Source organism: Wyeomyia smithii, chromosome 2, assembly GCF_029784165.1.
Source record: "Wyeomyia smithii strain HCP4-BCI-WySm-NY-G18 chromosome 2, ASM2978416v1, whole genome shotgun sequence".
NCBI classification, from domain to species: Eukaryota; Metazoa; Arthropoda; class Insecta; order Diptera; family Culicidae; genus Wyeomyia; species Wyeomyia smithii.
In genome coordinates, this window is record NC_073695.1 from 278077691 (window position 1) to 278101304 (window position 23614).

General features: G+C 41.3%; 1 protein-coding gene across 2 annotated transcripts; it reads right to left on the reverse strand.

The window, feature by feature from the left end:
- Positions 1 to 16248: 16248 nt before the first annotated feature.
- Positions 16249 to 19051, reverse strand: LOC129724924 (uncharacterized). Of its 2 annotated transcripts, none has more exons than XR_008727984.1 (2): positions 16430 to 19051; positions 16249 to 16334 (listed from the first exon to the last, which is right to left on the reverse strand). XR_008727984.1 is itself a non-coding variant. In XM_055680208.1 (2 exons), the coding sequence occupies exon 2, from the start codon at positions 18075 to 18077 to the stop codon at positions 16497 to 16499; it is 1581 nt and encodes a 526-aa protein (XP_055536183.1). In that variant the 5' UTR covers positions 18078 to 18081; positions 18275 to 19051; the 3' UTR covers positions 16254 to 16496. The 2 variants fall into 2 exon arrangements, 1 of the variants encoding a protein (XP_055536183.1); XM_055680208.1 differs by having other exon boundaries at positions 16254 to 18081; positions 18275 to 19051.
- Between the last annotated feature and the right edge of the window lie 4563 nt (positions 19052 to 23614).

The following is a 23614-nucleotide window of genomic DNA, read 5'->3' on the forward strand; positions in this document are numbered from 1 at the left end:
TTATTTATTTGCAGCACTCTATTTTAGAAGAAAAAATATTCTCTAAAATTGATGAATACCTTTTTATCCTAATACAGTCAATTTTCTTCAATAGGCGGAAAGGAAAGCTTCTATACAGACCTAAATTGAGTACGATTTAGTAGAAATTGAACAATTTTTATTCGTCTTGTGAAAAATGGCCCGCTCTCCGATCACCAAGCGGCAGAGTTGTCACATAGTATAATTTTTCTGCAGTTACAAGTTCATGGAAAAAATAACGATAAAGAATTACAGTTTTTAATCAAAAATGTATATTCACAGAAAATTTGAAATGGACATGAGATAAATAGAGTGTAGAGTTCAAAAATAAACAACGCATTTTAACTGTACAATGAACCTGATATATATACCCTATATACCGACACGTACAGAATTTTGTTGTCCCCGGAGGCGCCGCGTATTTTGCGGCACCCGAATAATTCTGATATTTGCTACTATACGAAACAAGAAGAAAAAGACAATTCAAACGGCAATTCGATTGTGTTGCAGATCGCAGAACGATACCTACGCGTTAACCCAACACGCCTCACTCACTGTGCGTCGACAGCGACAATGTAGTCTTCACTGGGCTTGGCTGCACACAAATGAATATCGAGTTCTACTAGACGACGAGTGACCAGCGCTCTATTCTCGCTTCTTGCTCGGTGCAGTACTGTTGCCTGTGCCAGCATGTTTTCCTTCAAGACATCAGTTTTAATAACATTCTAAAGCAGAACGTAGAACTGTCTGATAGTGAAGGTGGTTACGAACTTTCCGAAAAAGCTTCACCTTCAAGACATCAAAATAGTCTAGGCTCAAGGAAGCGAACATAAGTTGTCCTATTGGGACGGGGAGATTCTGTCAATTTTTTTTGCCACTGCTATTCAGTAAGAAAACAGATCTTCACTGCGTTATCAGAATAATGATCATTGTCGGAGATAGCACAGAGATGCGATCAGCACCGTATCGATATTGAATTGAACAATAAATTCTCGTTTCAAGGTCAAATTTAATATTCAATTTAAGAGTTAATGTTTCTTCGTTCATTTATTACACTTCATTCATAATTTAGTAGCATCGAGTAGCTGTAGTGGCATCGGCAGCGATAGACTTCTCGTGTAGACTTTAGGCTTCGAAGGTCCGATGGGCCTCTGCCTGCCATCTAATTTTTAGAGTGAATAATAGAAGGGTTGTATGTGGTCCCCGTGGTTCTGTGGTTAGCGATGTCGGTCGGCTAGCTCTCCCACACGGTTGTGATATCGGGTTCGATTCCCGATCGAGTCGAGGATCTTTTCGAGCTGGAAATTTTCTCGACTCAGCACTGGGGCACGGTGTATCGCTGTAATTATCCTACACATGCAAAATGTGCCAAAAACAATATCGATAACGGATTCTCCCAACTAACCTAGTTGATCGAGACCGCTATTAGCCTCAAGGCTAAGCGTGCGATATAGTTTAATAGAAGGGTTGTGTGACGTAGAACTACATGCCGCCATGTGAACATTGATGAGGACGCTAAGTTAGCGTTGTTACGCGGATTTTGCAATTAATGTGGTGTTTTGTTTACGAGAATTTTGGAATTTACGTAGCTTTTAAAGGAGCATTTCGAAATTTACGCGATTTTCTTAAGCGGTTTTTATATTTTATATCTCAAGATTAACTTATATCAGGGTGGTAGATATTGTATATATAATACATCCGGCAATGTATTCTTGGTACCCAAATCTGTTTTGGCCATACTCGATCCAACTCACAACACATGAAGACCAGACGATGGGTGTATTTTCAAGGATAGTTCTCACTAACACAGCACAGCACTTGCGAATCTTGTGAATCCCATTTGACGGCTTGTTTTGAAGTAGAATACTTCTCTCAGGAAGTTCGGCTACATAGAGATGTAAAATGAAAATCTAAAACCGAAAAAAGTGAAAAATATGTCCAATTTCAAATGCTAATAAATCGGTTAGTATTCGGTGGATTTCCTTCGTTCATGCAGCAATAGATTGGAAAATCTTCTAAGATTCTTCCCAAATGCAGATGATTGTAATTTTATTATTCAAACTATTGTACTATTGAAAATAGTCAAGCCTTGTCAAAACGAAAAATTCGGCCTCTGATTGGTCGTTATATGATTGCTTCCCAAGCACGGTCGACAGAATCATAGACCTTGCCATTTGAAATGTGCAATTTGGCCTATATAAGAGCCTGTTTCACTCGAAGCCGCTCATTATAATTCTAGACTGCAACAGGAGCAGTCCTCCCTTAGCAGCAGCAGTGGATACAGCAGCAGTAGCAGTGCAGCGGATAACGGCCACAGCTGTGGTATGGCAACGGATAGCGGAGCGCGTCTCAGCATCGATAGCAGGACCAGGTGATGCAGGGCAGCGGATACCAATGGCAACGGAAGCGTCCACTACTGTGGCAACGGGTATAGCGCATCTATATAAGCAGGGCCAGCTGATGCAGTGTGGCATTTTAGTGAAATGCTGTCTCTGAGCGATAGCAGGCACACTAGCAAATGCATCCAATGAAAAGAACGTTCTGGAAAACTTTTCAGTGTTTATTTCCCCCAAGGAATACTTTATTCGAACTGCCATGATAACGCAAGATATGAACGGCATCTTATCAGACATTGAATTAAACAACAAATTGTCCTTATTACTTTCTTTTAAATCAATTTACACTTTCAAGAAATTCGGAACAGATAAATATTTGGTTTCATCTCCGTGTCTCAGAACGAACTGAGTTAACTTTTCCTTCAGTCATGAGCACAACATCCGAAATGCTTTCATTATCAGCATAAAAATTAATTTTACGCATAATCAAAATTAAAAAATTATCAAGTCCAAATCAGGACAAGCAACTATATTATTGAGAATGGTCAATCCTTGTTGAAGCGCGAAATTTGACTGATCTGATTAGTCGTTAATATGATTGCTTCTCAAGCACGGTCGACAGAATTATAGACCTTTCCATTTTAAATTTGATATTTGTCTGTATGAGAGTAAGGATGGGAATTATCGACTAAAATGGCTATCGATAGTTATCGATGGTTTCCTACTACTATCGATAGGTTTTTCATCCCTATATAAGAGCCTGTTTCAGTCGAAGCCGCTCATAATAGTTCTAGACAGCGACAACAGCAGTCTTCCCTTAGCAACAGCAGTAGCAGTGCAGTGAATACCAGACGGATAGCGGCCACAGCTGTGGCGTAGCAATGGACAGTACACTAGTTGCAGCGGATCTCAGCATCGATAGCAGCTGGGCCAGCTGATGCAAGGACAGCGGATACCAATGGCAGCGTATAGCGGCCAAAACATTGGCATGGACCAAAGCAGTTGCAGCGGGTTTAGCATCGTTAGCAGCTGAAGCAGTGAGGCACTTTAGTGAAATGTAGTCTAGTAAATGCATTCAATGAAAAGGTGACTCATTTTGACAACACATGAGCCGTCTAGTTTTGAGTGTTAAATCAGCTTTTCACTGTTTATTTTATCACAAGAAATACTTTATTCACACTGTCAGAGATAACGTCAAGATGTGATCGGTATCTTATCCGATATTGAATTGAATAACAAATTAAAAAAATGACTGACACGCAAGCAGCCAGGTTTTCTTTCTTGTAAAAGTATTCTACTTCATCATTGCGGTCGTGGCTTTGCACACAACCCTCCTGTGATTTTTATAACATTCGAAGAGTAGTGGAGATTGAAGCCCAGCTTCGGGTCTAATAAAACATCAAGATCTGTTACACGATCTACTATGCGAAGCGTAACATTGTCGCTCTGCTCAACACCGTCACGGTGGTAATCCTCGATCCAGTAATCTGCATAAAATAAGCTTGCTTCTAACTCCCAACAGAGCAGCCACATCGTTGAAGAATATCGTGGACAGAAGTTGGTCCAGGTTGCTTCCTTGTGGTACCCCGAATGCGCTGATAAACGCTGGAGAGACTACTGTTTCAGTCAACTACGAGTTCAACTGCGTTTTTAGCTGCTCGGATGCTCCAATTCGTGGAAGCTTGTACAGCAGAATTTTATCGGTATGGTATCTTATCTAATGCTACTTTCAGATTCGTTTATATTACGCCCACTTATGCTTTCGTCTCTAGTGTGTTGATGCATTTACCGCATAAAGTCTAAGAGATTAGTAGTTTCCGAACGCCCAGGAATGAATCCATACCATTTTATATCCATTTTATATGTTCCGCTCGTTCCCAGACTTCGAAAATGGGAGATATGTATGACTCTTTGCATAATGCTGGGAATTAACCTTGCTCAAAAGATGCATTGAAAATATCTGATATAGGATCGGCTGAGCACCAACAGAACATCACTTCCACAAACCAATCCGGACCAGGAGTAAGCGAATTCTCAAGTGTTCTCGCTGCTGAAAGTACCATAGTTAGCGTAACTACGAAATGTTACGTTGTTACGTGAGATTTTAGAAAAAATCACATTGAAACTGTCAAGTTTAAAAATGCTGCATATGCCAGATAAAATCAAATTTAGTTTAAAATACAAAAATCATCTAGGGTTGATGTACCAATAGACAACTATTTTGTGATTTTCTGTATATTGAAATACATTTTGAAATTTCCGTACATTTTATTTTCACACTATGAACTTATATATAGTAGAACTAGATTACATGACATTGTAATTCAATGTTTCCTGATCTGATGATTGTGTACCTAAAGTTCATATAGTTTTCCCATGAATGCAATAATGGTTCCTATAGATTCTAGTTGCAATTTCAACCAGGAAAATAAATCATTTTGTTTCTTAGTAGATGTTTTATATTTATAAAATTGAAATTAAACATGTGGTTAACTAAAAGAATTGTCAAAAAAAGTTTCAAATCGCTTTTTATATCCCTCGTCTCAGTTCGACGAGATCGGAAAATGTCTGTGTATGCATTTGTGTAATTAGATGAACGGAAGTCAAATCAAGTGCCCACATACACCAATGCCTCGGAGAGTGGCCAGGGGAGGCAATCATGTAAGAAAGGTCATGTGGACAGTTTCAGATTTTCTAGCTAATTTTGTACAAAGGTTTTCCTAGTTCAATCTGATATCAACAAGTCAGATTAAAACAATCGGCACATTCCCGTTGGTTGGTGGAAGACTTGAGTCTATTGAGCCTGAGTCATTCGTTTTTACTACCCGTGGAAAGTTAGGATTTATCATCAATTCCTAACGAATAACGAATCAAAGCTTATATAAAACTTGTAGATTTTTTGCAATTTGAGTCGCAGTTCACAACAAATATTGTGTTAGTTGAACGAGAACAAATGTTTTCCCCTAGTGTGTTTACAAAACAGTGCCAGCTGAATCGGTTGCTGTGAACGCGGCTTACTTTGATTGTGCGGATAACATTGATAGCGATGACCTGCATATAATTATCCATTAAATTTTTCTCGTTATTCTCAAAACTGTTTTTCAACTATTTCGGGGTTGAAAATCACTGTTTGTAAAAAAGTATGATTTTGAGCGTCATACATTTCTTATTTCTATGAATGAAGATTCGTTGTTATGAAGTTCAACATATTTATTAAGAAGTTGGTTGCAAATAACTATATCCACAAGCATGTTTTTCTTAAATGCAATCCTTAATATTCTACATTGAATGAATAAGATGTTTCCAAGGATTGAAATTGTTTTAAAATAGTCACAGTTCCATATAAAATCGTTGAATATTTCCTCAGGCACTCTATCTTGAATACTATGGAAGAAAGTACCCTATCTTATGCCGTTCCGGTCAAAAATGAAATTGAATGAAATCAGCTATCAATTTTTTCGGACGTTTCGCGTCAGTGAATTGTTAGAAAATGAGGAAAGATGTTTCGAACAAAACATATGTAATTTTGCGATAAAAAGGAATGTTTTACAAAGCGAGGGGATTCCAATCGACACCAGAATCGGGATTCCGGGAAAGTGACCTTAGATGATTAGTTCCTCAAACTTTAACTAAATCCGTGAATGTCGTGTCCAAGTGATTTGGAGTGGATTACCCTTCGTATAGAATGACCCATTAGCACAATTTCGAATAAATACAAATATTGTGATTTTGAGCTTTAGTGATCATGAGTTTACTCTCACCTGAAAATATAAAGCGCGGTCAAAAATCCTCGTTGAACACTCTTAAAATAAATTTTTCGATAACATGTATGTCGTAATTCGAATATCACGACACATCATGTCATGATTAAAAATATTGTTTCATGTGGGCAAAATGAAGTCAGTCATGATTAGTCTCAAGTTTCTTCCGAAAATCGATATAATTTTGAACGGCTTGTGTCACGTCGAGTTAAGAAATGTTTTCGGAACTTCGTGGGCATCAAAGGTCATAGTTGCAGGGGAACATTATTTTGATATACAACTGAGCTCCGATAACAATTTTCATATCAGATGCATTCATTGACGGAAAGGCCTCTTGCTCATTGCACGAGCAACCGCTTTACCTAACAAACGAAATAAAACCACACCAGTTCAAAAGTTAACGAACCGTATCAAACGGCACATGTAGACAGCAGAAAGCAACCCGTCGGTCGCGGTTTGCAGCCCATAGCCCAGCAATGTTTATCCACATCGATCATCTCCAATTGGAAGCCCAATTAACACCTTTTGAAAAATGGGCTCAAAACAAGCCTGGAGAATGTGCTCGAAAATAAAAGCAAAAAAAAGAAAAAATCAGTAACCCTCCAAAATACCGCGGCGCAGGCAAACAACGGTGACGGCGATGATCGGTGGGCCGGTTCCGGAGAAAAAAATGACCGCAAACTCACCTGTCAATCGTTCCACGTCCAAACATTTATAAAACCGCTCGTCGCATCATCGGTTCCAGTACTACTGATTTTTTGTTAGCGATTGACCATCAACCGTTGGAAATCCTCTCCCATTTTGTAAAGCCCGCACCGAAGAAGCATTGATCTCAGCCGCGTGCATCGAATCGCTAAGAGCATCCGTTCCGTTTATGTTGTCAAATTTTCGTCTCGGCACCACGATGTACAACACACAATAGAAGCTTGTTTGATGTTGATTGTCACCGGGCAGTGCTGCCATTCTGGTACAGAAACCTGGATGTTGAAATCGGGAGATTTTGGCAACCCTCACCACCCTACGCGATCGTTAAATCGATTTCGTTTTGTGGCCACAGAGATGATGATTGATGATCTTCGGGCAGGAATAATTAATCAATGCGTAAAGTAGTCGAATTCACAAAGCTCTTTGTGAGTCCGAAGCTACACATTTAGGCAAAACCTAAAGCTCGCTGATTAGGGCCTACAGTACAGTTTTTGGGTCTCATTAGGAGTAAATCGGTCCGCTGTTAGTTAGCCAAATCGACGCGGCGTGGAAATTTAATCATCATTCTTTCAAACGGGACAAAGCGAAGCGAGTTGAATAACAAACAGAGGGCGGAAGTTGGTCATCCAATAACAGTTAGAATCAAGTGGTTGACTCCCAAAATGATCACTTTGAGAGTAGGTATTTTTCTAATTCTCGATTTGCGACTTTAGCGAAGCTTCGGAATTGCTTTTATGCGCTCAATGCTGGTGGAGGTGAGGTTTTGATTTAGATTTTATCGTCTTCCATTCTAAATAAACTTATTCTATTTTCAATTAAAGCACCTCGTAATTGTCGGCAATCATTTCACTGCCATTGCCGCCGTTCCAGCACAAAAGCAGTTGAGAAGCACTTTCACACCTTTCACATAATGGAAGGAAATTGCAAAAAAAAACTTCATTGTTGGGGGTGTCGCCGTTACTATCACTGCTGCTGGGTGGCCCTGCACCGTGCATAAACAGGGCAGTTATCCCCACAACGCGACGTCTTTTGTGCTCGCTTGGTGGCGGGAAAAATGAAAAACAAATAGCGGCTGGAGAATGGAAAAAACTCATTTTTAGTGGCGGAAAAGCTTTCCCCACTATGTGGGCAAAAAATAAAAGAACCCAGTCAAGTTTCCACATTGCAGTAAATGCCAATGCTGGTGACATTATACAATACCGTCGGGGGAGCAGTTTTCAAGTGAGTGACAACGACAATCATCAGCTGCTGGGGGCCAGTAACCAAGGGCTGCAGAATCAACTCGGCAAACTCGGCCTATAGATATAGGTGATGCAAAAATTACTCTTCACTTCACACTTTGTTGTTGTATGGTGCTGCCACTGCTGCTGTTTCAGTCGGGAACCTTTGTAGAAAAATTAAACCATTTCATCCGTACCCCTTCGTGGAAGCCCCACCAATGGTGATGGGATGCAGAAATTTTTCACCAAGGGTGACAGCAAACACAAAAGCCATCATATTGCACTCTTTCGTCAGGCAACAAACTCGAACCCCGTTAACCCTCACCGTTGCGTTGGGGGAGGGTGCGTTGAAGTGGCGTTTGTCTATGGGTGTGTGTGTCATAATGAGAGCATCTGCCAGCAACGGGGATTGAACGAGCGAAAACTCATCCAACCCGTTGTTGGCCCCACACCGGGAGAAAGTTTTTCACCTCCCGCATGCAGTAGTAGCAGAATAGTTAGGTACGTTGCCGCGAAAGGGATATAAAAACTATTGTTTATTTTACATCCTCTTTTCTGGCGAGCAGATTTTTCTATTTTCATTTTACGCAGTTTGATAGCTTGAGGACAAATCGTTTATTCAGGGTAAATGAAATGCAAGAGAAAACTTTTATCCGGTGCCCTTTTTTGCTGCGGGAAGATTCTGCTTTTGTCGGTGCTGGGCTCCAGCGATTACGTTTGTGCAGGATAACTGTGCCATTTTCCGCATTGCAAAAAAAAAAAACTGAAGGGGGAAAAAATCAAGTATTTATCCAATTGAGTTGCATCCTTGAATTTATCTTTCTGCTGCTGGAATTTGATCCCGCAATCAAAATTCAATCGGCAAGGAAACTGGCACTGCTGTCGATGCTTTGGATGAAACACTTTCTACCCACAATTGATATAACTGTCATCCGTTCCAGGCACTGATTCTAGAGACTTTCCCAACAATGAACGACTCCTATCATTCTCTCCCAGTTTCTATTGAAATGCAAATCGTTCGATTAACCGAACAAAGAGCGCACATTCACCGACTGCCACGACTGACTGAGTTTGCGACCCCGACGGTGACGATGGTGTCCCGAATCTTGCTACTGAGCTGCACCCAGAGTCTATGAATCGTAAGGATCTGACAGAGAGGTAGAAGAAAAAAAAAGAATTCTTCGGCAATGCGCAGAGTGAATAACTAAAGCAATTCCCTACACCCATGCACTATAATATATATACCACGTTTTTCGGGTTGTTGTCATTTATCACAACTATTTACGATTATCATTTAAATTAGTTCCATTCAGTTCGCCGTCGTCAGTGAGGGCACAAAACTGTTGCTACCGTACCACACAACCGATACACATGCATCAGCAGCGTGCTCCTTCGTCCTTTTTTCCTAAGTTTTTTTCTTTTGCTCACTTTCCAAAAGCTGAGTACCTTCTCAGTGCTGAGGTTGAATGCGGTGTATCTGTCTGTGAACTCCCAACGAGATCGAAGAAGAGCGCTGGAAGCGCGTTGGGCTGGGTATAAGAAAGCTAATAAATTATTTAGGGAAAAAAAGAATAGGGAAAATAGAGAAAATATAGTTTTCTACAATATACGATCCTTATTCAGCCGCCCCCAGATCGAACTCACGAACGGGCACAGAACGAGCGGTGAATTTACAAAGTTTCAAATCACTTCTGCTGGTTGCATTCGCAGTGTGCATACCTAATTCTAGCTAAGCTAGATCTTTGCCGGTAAATTGCAGGGTTTGTTACCCGCACATGCGAATCGAGAGGTGTGTGTGCATTTTATGGGCTCCGGGGTGCACAAAAGGAAACATTTATATTCGATACACAGAGAGACAAACCGCACTCGTTGGGGTTCATAAATTTGCGCTATTTTTCCGTGTTCGAGGTTCTTTGTTCGGCAGTCGTGTTTTGTATGAAGGGTTTTTTTGTGTGTTATTTTTTAATGAGGAGTAGGTTTGATTTATAACATAGTTTCAATTTTAGGGAAATCTCAATAAATCAAACAAACTTAAATGAAGTGCCACCTATTCTAGTTACTAGCACTTAACGTTTTTGGAAAAAAAAATTACATCTTTGGTATGTACGAGCCAATATTGTGTGTTGATCGAATCTTCGAAGGTTTTGATCCTCGTATATCTGAAATAAAATAGTCACATACAAACTGCTAGAAGGAAAAAATGAAAAAAAAAACACATATGCTTGGTTTAACGAGTGAGCGAAATCAGAAGATTGTGGAATTATCAAAAATTCTATCATCGCTTTTTTGATTCAAATTGTATGATTTGTACCGGTACAGGTTTTGAAACTGACATAAAATAGTTAGACCGAAAATAAAAATACAGTTAGTAACGGCTCAACGAATATAAGAAAAAAAAACAGAAAATCGGTACTAGATTCTCGGCAATAGTTATTACGTTACGGCAAAACCATTATAGTATATCACTTTTAATTAGTGCCGTGTCAAAAAAATTGTTTCATGAAAAAAGTCTTACTCTAGTAGGATTCAAATGCTTATACTCTTACTGCAATTGTTGAACGGATTTTGCACACCAATGTCTTGATCAGTAGATGAAGTTCTCCTAAAACTTTTGATCTTAATAGTAAAAAATTACAGGAGGGTTGTGTGCAAAGCCACGACCGCAATGATGAAGTAGAATACTTTTACAAGAAAGAAAACCTGGCTGCTTGCGTGTCAGTCATTTTTTTAATTTGTTGTTCAATTCAATATCGGATAAGATACCGATCACATCTTGGCGTTATCACTGACCGTGTGAATAAAGTATTTCTTATGATAAAATAAACAGTGAAAAGCTGATTTAACACTCAAAACTAGACGGCTCATGTGTTGTCAAAATGAGTCAACTTTTCATTGAATGCATTTACTAGACTGCATTTCACTAAAGTGCCTCACTGCTTCAGCTGCTATCGATGCTAAACCCGCTGCAACTGCCTTGGTCCATGCCAATGTTTTGGCCGCTATACGCTGCTATTGGTATCCGCTGTCCTTGCATCAGCTGGCCCAGCTGCTATCGATGCTGAGATCCGCTGCAACTAGTGCACTATCCATTGCTACGCCACAACTGTGGCCGCTATCCGTCTGGTCTGGTATCCACTGCACTGCTACTGCTGTTGCTAAGGGAGACTGCTGTTGTCGCTGTCTAGAACCATTATGAGCGGCTTCGTTGTTGTTGTTGTTGTTGTTTAAGTTTATCTGTATTTTTATGCATTTGTTGCGTATCTTACATGTTATAACAAAGTTCAAGTGATTTACATTACTGTTTACATCTTTGGTGCGTGAGTTTTGGTTACTGTTTTGCTATCCTTTTTTAATTACAGAGAATTTTAATCCAAAGTTGACCACTTTGGTGGCGTTTGTTTGAAAAGGATACTACTTAAGACTACTATTTACAGCTTAAATCTAACTTAACCTACTATGTACAAGCCGCTTATTAGAGCGTATTCTGAGTGCTGACATTTATGTACAAATTTAGTTTTGGTTTTATGTAATTTTGGCATCTACTCTTGGAGTAGCTGCTTCTTGGTGGAGGTCTGTGATCCTGGTATCATAGGGACAATCGAGAATCATCCGCAATATTCTGTTTTGTGCCACCTGGATTTTGTTCCTGTGAGTTTGTGCACATGACTCCCACACCGGAGCTGCGTAAAAGATCGCGGGGGCAATTATTTGTTTGTAGACTGCCAGTTTGTTTGTTCTTGAGAGACGAGATCTGCGACAAATTAGCGGGTATAGTGACCGAACCAAAGCTGAGCACTTAACCAGTGTCCTCTCCACATGCGATCGGAAAAGAAGTTTCTCGTCGAATAGCAGTCCAAGATAGGTAACTTCGGAAGACCACTCAACCCCTGAACCGTTCATAACGCATGATGGAGGGGGCTTCAGTTTGGGGGATTGTCGATGAAGGAACATTGTTGTTTGGGTTTTGGAAGCGTTGATCTTGATTTTCCAGGTGTTAGCATACTCGACAAAGGCGTCTAAGCATCGCTGAAGTTTGTTGGTGATCTCACGAGGCATTCTTCCCTTGACGGCAATTGCAGTGTCATCTGCGAACAGAAAGAGCACGCAGCCATCTCCCAGGGAAGGAATGTCGGAGGTGTAAATGTTGTATAGCAAAGGGCCCAGCAGACTGCCCTGCGGGACCCCTGCTGGGATGGAAAAAGTATTTGATAAACAACCATTCAGCGATACCCTGAACGACCTCTGCCGAAGGTAGCTACAGATGATTTTCGTCAAATATGATGGAAAGTTGAATGCACAGAGCTTGTATACCAGACCGTCAGGCCAGACATTGTCAAACGCCTTTTCGGCGTCCAACAATGCCATGGCTGTGGACTTGGATACAGCCCTGTCCCTTCTGATGTTGTTGGTGCGTGGTGGAGTGACCCTTCCTAAACCCAAACTGTTCCGGGAGTAAGATGTTGTTTTCCTCAGCCACCTTCATCATGCGGTTGAGGATCAGTTTTTCAAACAGTTTGCCCAGCGATGAGAGTAGGCTGATCGGACGGTAGCTTGATGCTAACGTCGGATCTTTCCCGGGTTTGCGGATCGGTATGATCTTGGCTATCTTCCAAATGCTTGGATAGTAGTGCAATTCCAAGTATCTGTTGAAGATAGAGCTCAACAACAGTTGAACCCTGTTGCTGAGCTTTTTTAAGACCATATTGAAGACCCCGTCGAACCCAGGAGACTTCATGTTCTTAGTACTCATCAGCGCTGAGCAAACCTGTTCTGCTGTGATTTTATGTTCTTGAGGAACGGTAAAGGGGGAGTTTTCGAGGTCGCGGACGCACTGCTCGATCTGGTCTTCCATTGGACTAGCCATGGTCGAGCCAAGCAAATGCGATGAGGCAATGTGATCGCCTACCGCATTTGCTCTCTCGACCGGTGCAACAAGAAGCCTCTCTCCGACCCTGAGGGGAGGAACTGGTTTGGGGTGCGATTTCAGCACTTTGGCTACTTTCCAGAATGGCCTGGAGCGGTCGTCCAAACTTTGGACTAAGCGTCCGAAATTTTATTCCGGAGTGAGACCATCCTGGAAGCAATTTGCCTATTCAGATCGGTCACCTCGAGCCTAATGTCCAGATCCCTGGTCCTCTGGAACTGGCGTCTACGCACATTCCGCAGTCTAATTAGCAGCCGGGTATGGGAATCAATAGCAAGGAACTTACCCCTCACAGGAACACGTCGCACACACGCCTCGTCGGCCACGTTTATGGCTCGTTGGAGACCCTCCAACGCCTGGTCGATGTTTTCCACGCTGTCGAGCGGCGGCGCCTCATCGATGTTGTTGTCCACCATTCGAGCAAAGCGCTCCCAGTCGACATGATGGTAATCTTTCCGCAGACAGCTGGCAGGAGCAACACCGATCCCCACCTCAGCAACGACAGGTGGGTGGTCTGAGCTCAGATCGTTGTGGGCCACTGGTTTGGAGAGCTCGATGTTGGCCAGGAAGAAGTCCAGGGTTGAAGGGTTCCCCGCTGGGGAGATGAAAGTCGGCCCATCCGGAAACTGCACCGTATAAAACCCATGCTGCGAGTGTTCGAAGAGTTGACGACCGTTCTGATTCTGCCGATAATTTCGCCAAGCCTCGTGCCGAGCATTTAGGTCTCCCCCAACGACGAAGCGGGAGTTGGTCCTGGTGATGGTTGCCAGGTCGTTCTTGAACTGCATTGCTGTACCGTTGCTGATACTACACTGGCGAGGACAGTAGACGACGATGAACCGGATGAACCCGGTAGCTGATTTGACCTCCACACTAAGGGCTTCGATGATGGCGGTGTGGATGTGCGGCAAGATGTTGTATTTCATCCCTTTTCTAACGATGATCGCTATACCACCCCCCCTGGAGTTGGTGCGATCGAGACGGATGATGTTGTGATCTGGCAGCCAAAAACTGTCGCTGGACTTCAGGTGGGTCTCTGTGAGTAGACCCACGTCGATGTTGTACTTGCGGAGAAAGTCAGCAAGCTCAATGTTTTTGCTCTAACAGAGCAAGCGTTCCAGGTGACGATGGAGATGGGATTAGGATCCATATTGGATAATAAATTTACCGAGCACATGGATTTGCTCGGGCTTGTTGCGACACGCACGAAGGGCATTGGTCATGCTGCTAAAAATTTCTAGCAGCTCATCCGCAGAGTACTTCTCGGACTCAGCGCTCGGTGGTGTTGTTGTGGGTGGACGCCAGTAGCCAGGGGGGGGAGGCGACCGTTGACCGGCTGACCCGCCGGATGGTGAGTGTGGAAGGTCAAGTTGCGTACGCGTACTTGGTTGCCCTGCTTGCTGGGATGAACGCAGAGAAGAAAATCTTCCGCCCTGAAGACCGGTGGTTTGTCTTTCTTCCTGCTCGGCTGGTTGGTTGACGACGCCTGCTTGCGGATATGTTTGAAGCTCTCCCTTTTCGGGCACTGTCGATCAGAGCTCTGGTGATCACCGCCACAGTTAGCACACTTAAACTGTACCGCACCAGCATCGTCCACAGGGCAATCCGACGTAGAGTGGTCCTTGGCGCAGATGTTGCAACGCGGTTTGATGTTGCAGTTCCGGGTACCGTGACCGAAGTTGAGGCACCTCTGACACTGCGTAACGTCTCGACGGCCTCCTCGATAGGGCTCCCAACGGATGATAATGGAGAACAAAGAGCGGATGGCTCGCAAAGCGCTCAGTGTAACTGTCCCTTTTGGGAAATGAACCAGAAAGAGGCAGTCCGGGTATTTCCTTTCATTTTCATTCCTGCGTTTGATCGGATAGACAGCAATTGGGGCCAATTTGTACCGATCCTTGATTTCGGCACCGATCAGCTTGGGGTCGAAACCTGGCAAGCCTCTGATGACCACCTTGAATGGCTTTTCCCCAGGAATGTCGTGGGTGAAGAACTCAGATTTAGAATTTTTCAAAAACTTCGTGGCCTTCTCAAAATCCACCTTCGTGTGGAGCATAACCTTCGTACCGATGCCGCATAACTTATATTCAGCTGCTACGCCCAGCGATGCAAAGTCGCTAATGAGCTTGTTGAGAGGGACGTTTTTCACTACCAGCGGGGGAAGCTTCACTTTCACCGTATTGGGGCTGGCAGAATCCGGAACATCAGTCGGCCCGCCAATATCTCCAACGTCGCTAACGTTTGTCACCGTGTTGCAGTCAGCCACACTTTTCGAAGTGCAACTGCTTCCGCCTGGTTTCTTCTTTTTACTGCCTATATCAGCAGCAGAGTTTTGTTTCGCGGGACTCGAGCCTGCTCTTCTCTTTTTCTTTGACATCACACAGCGATGCAAGCGACGAACTGTCGCACAAAACGCAATAAAATTTTTAACTAACCCGGCTTTTCAGAAATAGAACTGTACTTCTCAACAGTCTGAGAGCGAATGAATGTAATGTATCATGTTTTTTGTTGAGCGGCTTCGGCTGAAACAGGCTCTTATATAGGCCAAATAGCATGTTTTCAATTGCAAGGTATATGATCCTGTCGACCGTGCTTGGGAAGCAAGCATATAACGACCAATCAGAGGTCAAATTTTTCGTTTTGACAAGGCTTGACTATTTTCAATAGTACAATAGTGTGAATTATGAAATTACAATTATCTTATTTTGGGAAGAATCTTAGAAGATTTTCCAATCTATTGCTGCAATAACGAAGGAAATCCATCGAATACTAACCGATTTATTAGCATTTGAAATTGGACATATTTTTCACTTTTTTCGGTTTTAGATTTTCATTTCACATCCCTATGTAGCCGAACTTCCTGAGAGAAGTATTCTACTTCAAAATCACAGGAAGGTTGTGTGCAAAGCCACGACCGCAAGGTTGAAGTAGAATATTTTTACAAGAAAGATAACCCGGCTGCTTGCGTGTCAGTCATTTTTCCTAGTAAATAAATGTTGACCGCTCATTGGCAGTATTGAAAATTCTGTGCAAACGAAGTTGAAGTACTACTCAATTTCAGTTTGCACATATAAATACGACCTCACTGAACAGGAAAAGTACAAACTCTTTGCGGCGCAAACAAGTTTCAACAGTCAGAGTATATGAGTTATAAGCTTGCAACAATTAATGTTCGGATTGACGTGAGGACGACCTGCTACGTTTACGAGTTAAAACAATAATGATTTATTTTACTTATAAAATGCTACACTGCTCGCGATTGTCGTCGTCGCCGTCGTCGTCATCGTAGCTGTCCAAGGGTCATTATGCCCATTCTGCTAAATCGGCACTCTCGGTGCTATCGCATCGATAGGTAGTACGCTGAGTTCTGCTGCAGAGTGGAAGGTTTTGTTATTGATGATCGCGCCGGGTTGGTTGGCGTGGCAAAGCATTTAACGCAAGAATTACAGGTGGCTTCAACTGTACTTGCTCTCGATACAACTCGCGGAGTGCGAATAATCGTAGCACGTTGTTGTTGTTGTTATTGTTGTTGTTAAACTTCCATCGCAGCCAGGGTTGCTGCGATTTGTTGTTGTTGGGCTTTTAGCTTCTCAATCGCGTTCGTAACTACCCCCTCCTCAAGTTCGAGCCGTCCCGGGTCGACATTTGGTTGCTGCTTTTTCCTAAAATTGAACATTAGGCAAGGATTGATGTTTCTCAGAATGAGGATTATTATAATGAAGCAAATCGCTGTCGAAAGAGATATTCCTCCAAACGTTATCCATAGATTGAAGCGAAGGCTACTTTGTTGCAAATAAACGTGGTCTAACTTCCTTCTATTGTTGATGGCTGTGTCGTGGATTTCCTTTATATTAGGTTGGTTTTGAATGGTCCAATTGATCAAAATATTGTGGAATGCTCCATGCAGGATTTCTGTATCCACCATGGTTTCCGAATTATGAAATTTATGGTTATTGAATTTAATCGTACAGTTCGCGAACTTGATGATGAAATTGCCAGTGATGGTTCTATTATCGGGTCCACAATTGGATTCTAGTGTGTGATTTTTAGCGTTTGAAATTAATAAGGTGTTTTCGTTTATTAGCTGTTGGGTAGTTTCATTTTTGTGAACTGAGGTACAATGTGATTGTTTTCCCAGTATTAGTGGTCTAATACATTTATCTTCGAATTCTTTAGTGTGGAATGATCTCTGTACGAAGTCTTCGGGCTTATCTGTTTCGAAAAGTTTTGGCCCACGCCGTATAATGTGGCTTGGGTACGATTTTATCATTTGATTATTTACGATCAGCGGGTATATCCTCACAATTGTAGATGTTGCGTTTTCCAATTCTGGAACATGGAGTATGTACAACAAGTCTCCTTCTTTCACGGCAATTTTTGGAGTAACAAACTGTAGGGCTTCGTCCGGAAAATTTATCTTCACTCCTTGGTCTTGAAGAGCGGTTTTGATCACGTTTATTTCTCGTGTTGATAAAATTTTGTTGTTAATAACGGAAATTCTGCTGAGGGTGATTGCTTCCTGGATATTGTCGAGGAGTTCATTAATGACGTCCATGTTCAACATTGTGGTAATTGCTTGCATAACGTCCAATCCATTCTGGGGGTTTAGAGCGCTGGCTATTTGATTGATTGCTTGCGTTAGTTTCGAAATCCGGTTGTTGATGTTTTCGTTAACTCTGTATTGCTGGTTATTTTGATCGATGATATCATTCATTGTAGAGTTAATGATCTGTAGATCTTGTGCATCGGGCGATCCGGCAATCCACTTCCACGCAGCGCCTAATGAGTCCCATCTCTTGTGTCGATGCGCTTGTTGCGGTTTCAACGCGTAGAGGGATGAATACAGCTTCTTGATCCGATATTTAACAACCTCGTTCATTGGGTTAGTTGGGGTTAGTTGTGTATAAAATTTTGTAGTCAGTAGTTCTATGCTCTCTTCGATTTGATGTAGATTGATTGGATGAATAATTTTAATGGTTCCGGTTTGTAATTTACAGTTGTTTTGTTTGATAAGAACGATTGGGTTATTATGAAGGTTAACAATATCTAATTCTGAACTACAGTATACTGGAATCGACAAGAGGAACCATGTTTTCAGTAAGCTTCGTAGCATTTTCCTGTAATTTAAAACGTATAATTGCTTTCGTTCGTGAGCGTCTAATTTTGATTGATTAAATTAAAGGATACGATCATAAATTTGCTTTCAATATTATAATTAGTGTTAGTTGGAGTTAGTCATTCGTTTTGTTTATTAAATCTACATACAATGGTAATTTACTTTTTTTTCTATATCTAGGCATTCAAAGGTACCTGAAGGTGAGAGTTGTATTAGGCTCGATGTAACAGACGTGTAAAAGTACTTAGACGTAGGGTAGCAAGCTGCCAATGGAAAGTTTACTTTTTAACCTAAAATGGTAAGAGGAGAAGGTTTTATTATAGGGCACAAACATTTTTTTTTTATTATTATTATTCCGTTCCAGAGAGTTAGGTTTGTCTACCATTGAAGTGAGATGATCTGTGTGATATCTTTTCATCTTTTATGTTAGCCAGTTGTATGATATAGAGTGAGAACGGTATATCGTAACTGGTTTGCGGTTTCAATGTCTGAAAAGAAGAATAGAGAATATTAATTCCTAATCCGGTGTAGGTTTGATTTATGAATCTTTTTCCCGTCCTGGTCGTGGAGCGTTTGGTGTCCATCGTTATCTACAATTTTCAGTTCGAATCGATCCCTCCGTTTCGATTTGATACCTTGGCACTTAACGAGAATAGGTTGATCTTCTTCGAGAACTGGTGGGTCTTCTCTTGTAGCATTGTGATACATGTGCTGTTTAACCTGTGTTTCTTTGTTAGTGGCAGTAATTTTATCATAAAATTCATTACGGACTCTTATTAACTCAATTTGGTCGAGAGGTCTCTCCTCTCCGTCTTTGACTCCAAAAAATGCTTCACGTGGTTTCAAATTGATAGACGAATGGATAGCATTATTGTACAGTGTGCAGGCTAGTTGGAACATTTCTTTAAGAGAGAGATAGTCATACTTCGGCCTATTACACCGAAAGATTTCGATCAAAGTTGAATGAAAACGTTCAACAATACCATTTGTCTCGCTATTATTCACTGGTGTGAAATACTGTTGGATGTTCAAGTCATTTAGCATTCCACGAACTTCAATTGATTTTAGGGCTGGTTCATTATCGGAAACGATTAAACCTGGTTGCCCATAAAGTGACAGGTATTTGATAAGCGCTCTTCTTATATCCGGAATAGACCTGGATTTAACAGGGATTAAAGTTCCAAACCTTGAGAATTTATCGACAGCTGAGAGAAATATACACGGCTGTGATATGAAAACGTCCATATGGACAATTTCCAATGGTTTCTTAGGAATAGGCGTCTCCCCTAGTCGGATGCGATAGGGCTTCCTTTCGTATTTCATTTTGTTACACGTCTCACACAAAAGCACATATTTTCTAATTTTTGCTTTCATTCTGGGAAAATAATACCTTCTCAGAATTTCTGCTTGATTTTCTTTGATTCCCCGATGTGAAGTTTCATGGGTTTGTTCAATTAGTAGGTTTTGTTCAACTTCGTCAGGGATATCGATTAATATGCTCCGAGATATTTTTGCTCGAAATATTCTGTATCTACTGAAGTAATCTCTATAGACTTCTTGAACTGAAGTTAACATTGTTTCGGGACACATTATGCAATTTTGTTTTTTTGTATCCATGTAGTCTTTGAATATCTTAATTAGGGCAGGGACTTCGAAGTGAAGTTTAGTTATTGTTCGACGATAAACCTTTGGGAAAACAGTTTCGAATACTTCTGACTCATCCTCTCCTATTTTGAGAATAATTTGGTTATGAAAAAAATTTAATGGTCGCTCAGTACATTCAATGAGGTTCGGCGGACCTGAGTTGGCGGAATACAAGGAATTCTCGTCCGTAGAATCCTCTTCGTTCGCGTTAACCTCGTGGGTAATTCTGGAAAGGGCATCAGCTACCACGTTTTGCTTCCCTGGGCGATGCTTGATTTCGAAATCGTATTCTAGAAGCCTCAATCTCCACTTAACCAACCTGGTGTTAGGCGACTTCAGGTTCAGTGCATAGGTTAGTGGCTGGTGATCTGTATATAAGGTAAATTTCCTTCCAAACAAGTAGGGTCGGAAGTACTGCGTCGCCCAGACAATCGCCAGAAGCTCTTTTTCTATGGCGGAGTACCTCTCTTCGGTCTTAGTTAGTGTTCTAGACGCAAAAGCAACTGGTCTGTCTCTTCCTACACTGCCTTGGGATAGAACTGCTCCGAGGGCAAAATTACTTGCATCTGTGGTTAAGACGAAAGGTAAATTGAAATCAGGATATTGGAGGATGTCGCTTTGCGTGAGCAATTCCTTGCACTTCTCAAAAGTTTTAACGAATACTGGTGTATGCTCGACCACTTCTCCTTTACGTAGTTGAGCTGTAAGGGGCTTAGTAATCTTGGCAAAATCGCGGATAAACCTCCGATAGTATCCCAGAATTCCAAGAAATCCTTTGAGTTCTTTTTGATTTTTTGGCAAGGGCCATTTTTTAATACTTTCAATTTTATCGGGGTTTGGTTTAACACCCTGGTCTGTGACTATGTGGCCTAAAAAAGCGACTTCTTTCTTGAGAAACTCGCATTTGTCAAGTTGTAATTTAAGATTCACCTTTTCAATAGCTTTTAGAATTTTTTCTAAATTCTCTATGTGCTCCTGGAGGGAGGTTGAAAAAACAATAATGTCGTCCATGTAAATTAGACAACATTTTCCAATAAGCTCTCTGAGCACATGGTCCATAACACGCTGGAAGGTAGCCGGTGCGTTCTTAAGACCGAATGGCATACGCAGGTATTCGTATAAGCCATGTTCAACTTGAAATGCAGTTTTCGGTACATCTCTGGGGTTCACTTCAATTTGATGGAAGCCAGAGGCTAGGTCTAATGTACTAAAATATTGGCACTTGCCCAATTTATCCAATATTTCTGTAATATTCGGCAGAGGATATTTATCGTCTACAGTTTTGGCATTCAACTTCCTATAGTCGACGACCAGCCGCCACTTTTGCTTGCCTGATGCATCGGCCTTTTTCGGTACAATCCATATGGGGGAAGCCCACGGCGATGTACTCGGTCTGATGATGCCTTGGCTAAGCATTTTGCTGATTTGTTTCTGAACTTCTTCCTTGTGTATGAAAGGGTATCTATAATTTTTAGTATATATTGGTATTTCATCACAAGTATTTATCGAATGTTTAACGATATTGGTGAAGGAAAGGCTATCGTTTTCTTTATAGAAAACCTTGGGAAATTTTCGGAGTATCTGGATTAATTTAGAGCGTTCCTCTACGTTCAAGTGATCAGATCGCACCTCGTCTTCAATCCGCCAAATTACTTTGGTTGCTTCGGAAGGATATTTAGATGGAAAAGTTACTCTCTCGAAATTGTTTACCTCGGCCAATATGCTTCCATAGTCGATGGTTGCTATTGTGGGTTCCCGGTTCACATTGACAAAAAGCAAGTTCGCTTTACCTTGCTCGATGCTGTATAATCCAGACGGAACAAAAATATTGGGATTAATTCTCAAGTCATTTTCAACGAAGAAATCTCCTGAGTTATCAGGCATAGGGATGTGTTGAATAGTATGTGATGATTCTTGAAAATTCAACTGTAACGTATCGGGAAACTTTTTTTTTAGAGGTATGACGGTGTTGTCCAATATGATACTATTAGTTGATGCGTCCACGATGCATCCTAACTCGTGTAGGGTTTGCATACCAATTAGGCCGTCAAAGAACCTGTGGAATTTGAATAAGTAGAATTTTTGACAGGCAACGTCCTTACATTGTTTAGAAAAAGGGTTGAAGAGTGTGTACTGTTCTATATTGTAAGAGCCAATTAAATTTTTAACTTTGTGAGAGGGACCCAGTCGCACTGATTTTAGGGGTACGAGCTCTGGGGAAATATAGTTTTGGTTAGCTCCTGTATCGATCAGAAGCTTAAGCGGAGGACTGGACTTGGAGAGAATCTCCAGGTAAGGAAGAAAACTCATTCTATCTCTTGTTGCTCTAATTCCGGAGGAAAATTTAGCTCTTCTCCGAGATACTCTGGTTTATTTCCTTCTTCTGTGTATTCTTCATGTTGTGGATAAAAATATTCGCAATGCATATTTATTTGTGGGTTATTATTATAATAGTTTGATTTAGTCTGACGAAAATTGGGAGGAAGTGCTTTTTCCTGCTTAATGGGAGGGAACCGTGATCCGGACTGATTATTTGGGTTAAATAATTTCGGATAATACTGCATCACACTGGTGATAAAAATTTTCTACACTAAGATTTTCCTGTTGCAAATAAGGGATTTTGTTTAAAAGAGTGGATAAGTCTTGTTTGTCTCCAAAACGATCTTTTAATCATCGATAACTATCGATAGCCATTTCAGTCGATAATTCCCATCCTTACTCTTATACAGACAAATATCAAATTTAAAATGGAAAGGTCTATAATTCTGTCGACCGTGCTTGAGAAGCAATCATATTAACGACTAATCAGATCAGTCAAATTTCGCGCTTCAACAAGGATTGACCATTCTCAATAATATAGTTGCTTGTCCTGATTTGGACTTGATAATTTTTGAATTTTGATTATGCGTAAAATTAATTTTTATGCTGATAATGAAAGCTTTTCGGATGTTGTGCTCATGACTGAAGGAAAAGTTAATTCAGTTCATTCTAAGACACGGAGATGAAACCAAATATACATCTGTTCCGAATTTCTTGAAAGTGTAAATTGATTTAAGAGAAAATAATAAGGACAATTTGTTGTTTATTTCAATGTCTGATAAGATGCCCTTCACATCTTGCGTTATCAAGGCAGTGCGAATAAAGTATTCCTCGGAGGAAATAAACACTGAAAAGTTTTCCAGAACGTTCTTTTCATTGGATGCATTTGCTAGTGTGCCTGCTATCGCTCAGAGACAGCATTTCACTAAAATGCCACACTGCATCAGCTGGCCCTGCTTATATAGATTCGCTATACCCGTTGCCACAGTAGTGGACGCTTCCGTTTCCATTGGTATCCGCTGCCCTGCATCACCTGGTCCTGCTATCGATGCTGAGACGCGCTCCGCTATCCGTTGCCATACCACAGCTGTGGCCGTTATCCGCTGCACTGCTACTGCTGCTGTATCCACTGCTGCTGCTAAGGGAGGACTGCTCCTGTTGCAGTCTAGAATTATAATGAGCGGCTTCGAGTGAAACATGCTCTTATATAGGCCAAATTGCACATTTCAAATGGCAAGGTCTATGATTCTGTCTACCGTGCTTGGGAAGCAATCATATAACGACCAATCAGAGGCCGAATTTTTCGTTTTGACAAGGCTTGACTATTTTCAATAGTACAATAGTTTGAATAATAAAATTACAATTATCTGCATTTGGGAAGAATCTTAGAAGCTTTTCCAATCTATTGCTGCAAGAACGAAGGAAATCCATCGAATACTAACCGATTTATTAGCATTTGAAATTGGACATATTTTTCACTTTCTCGGTTTTAGATTTTCATTTTACATCCCTATGTAGCCGAACTTCCTGAGAGAAGTATTCTACTTCAATAGTGGAAAGTTAAGTCAAAA

Excerpts from the sequence above, each read along its gene's own strand:
- LOC129724924 (XM_055680208.1), bottom strand. The coding sequence starts at position 18,077 with ATGCTACGAAGCTTACTGAAAACATGGTTCCTCTTGTCGATTCCAGTA.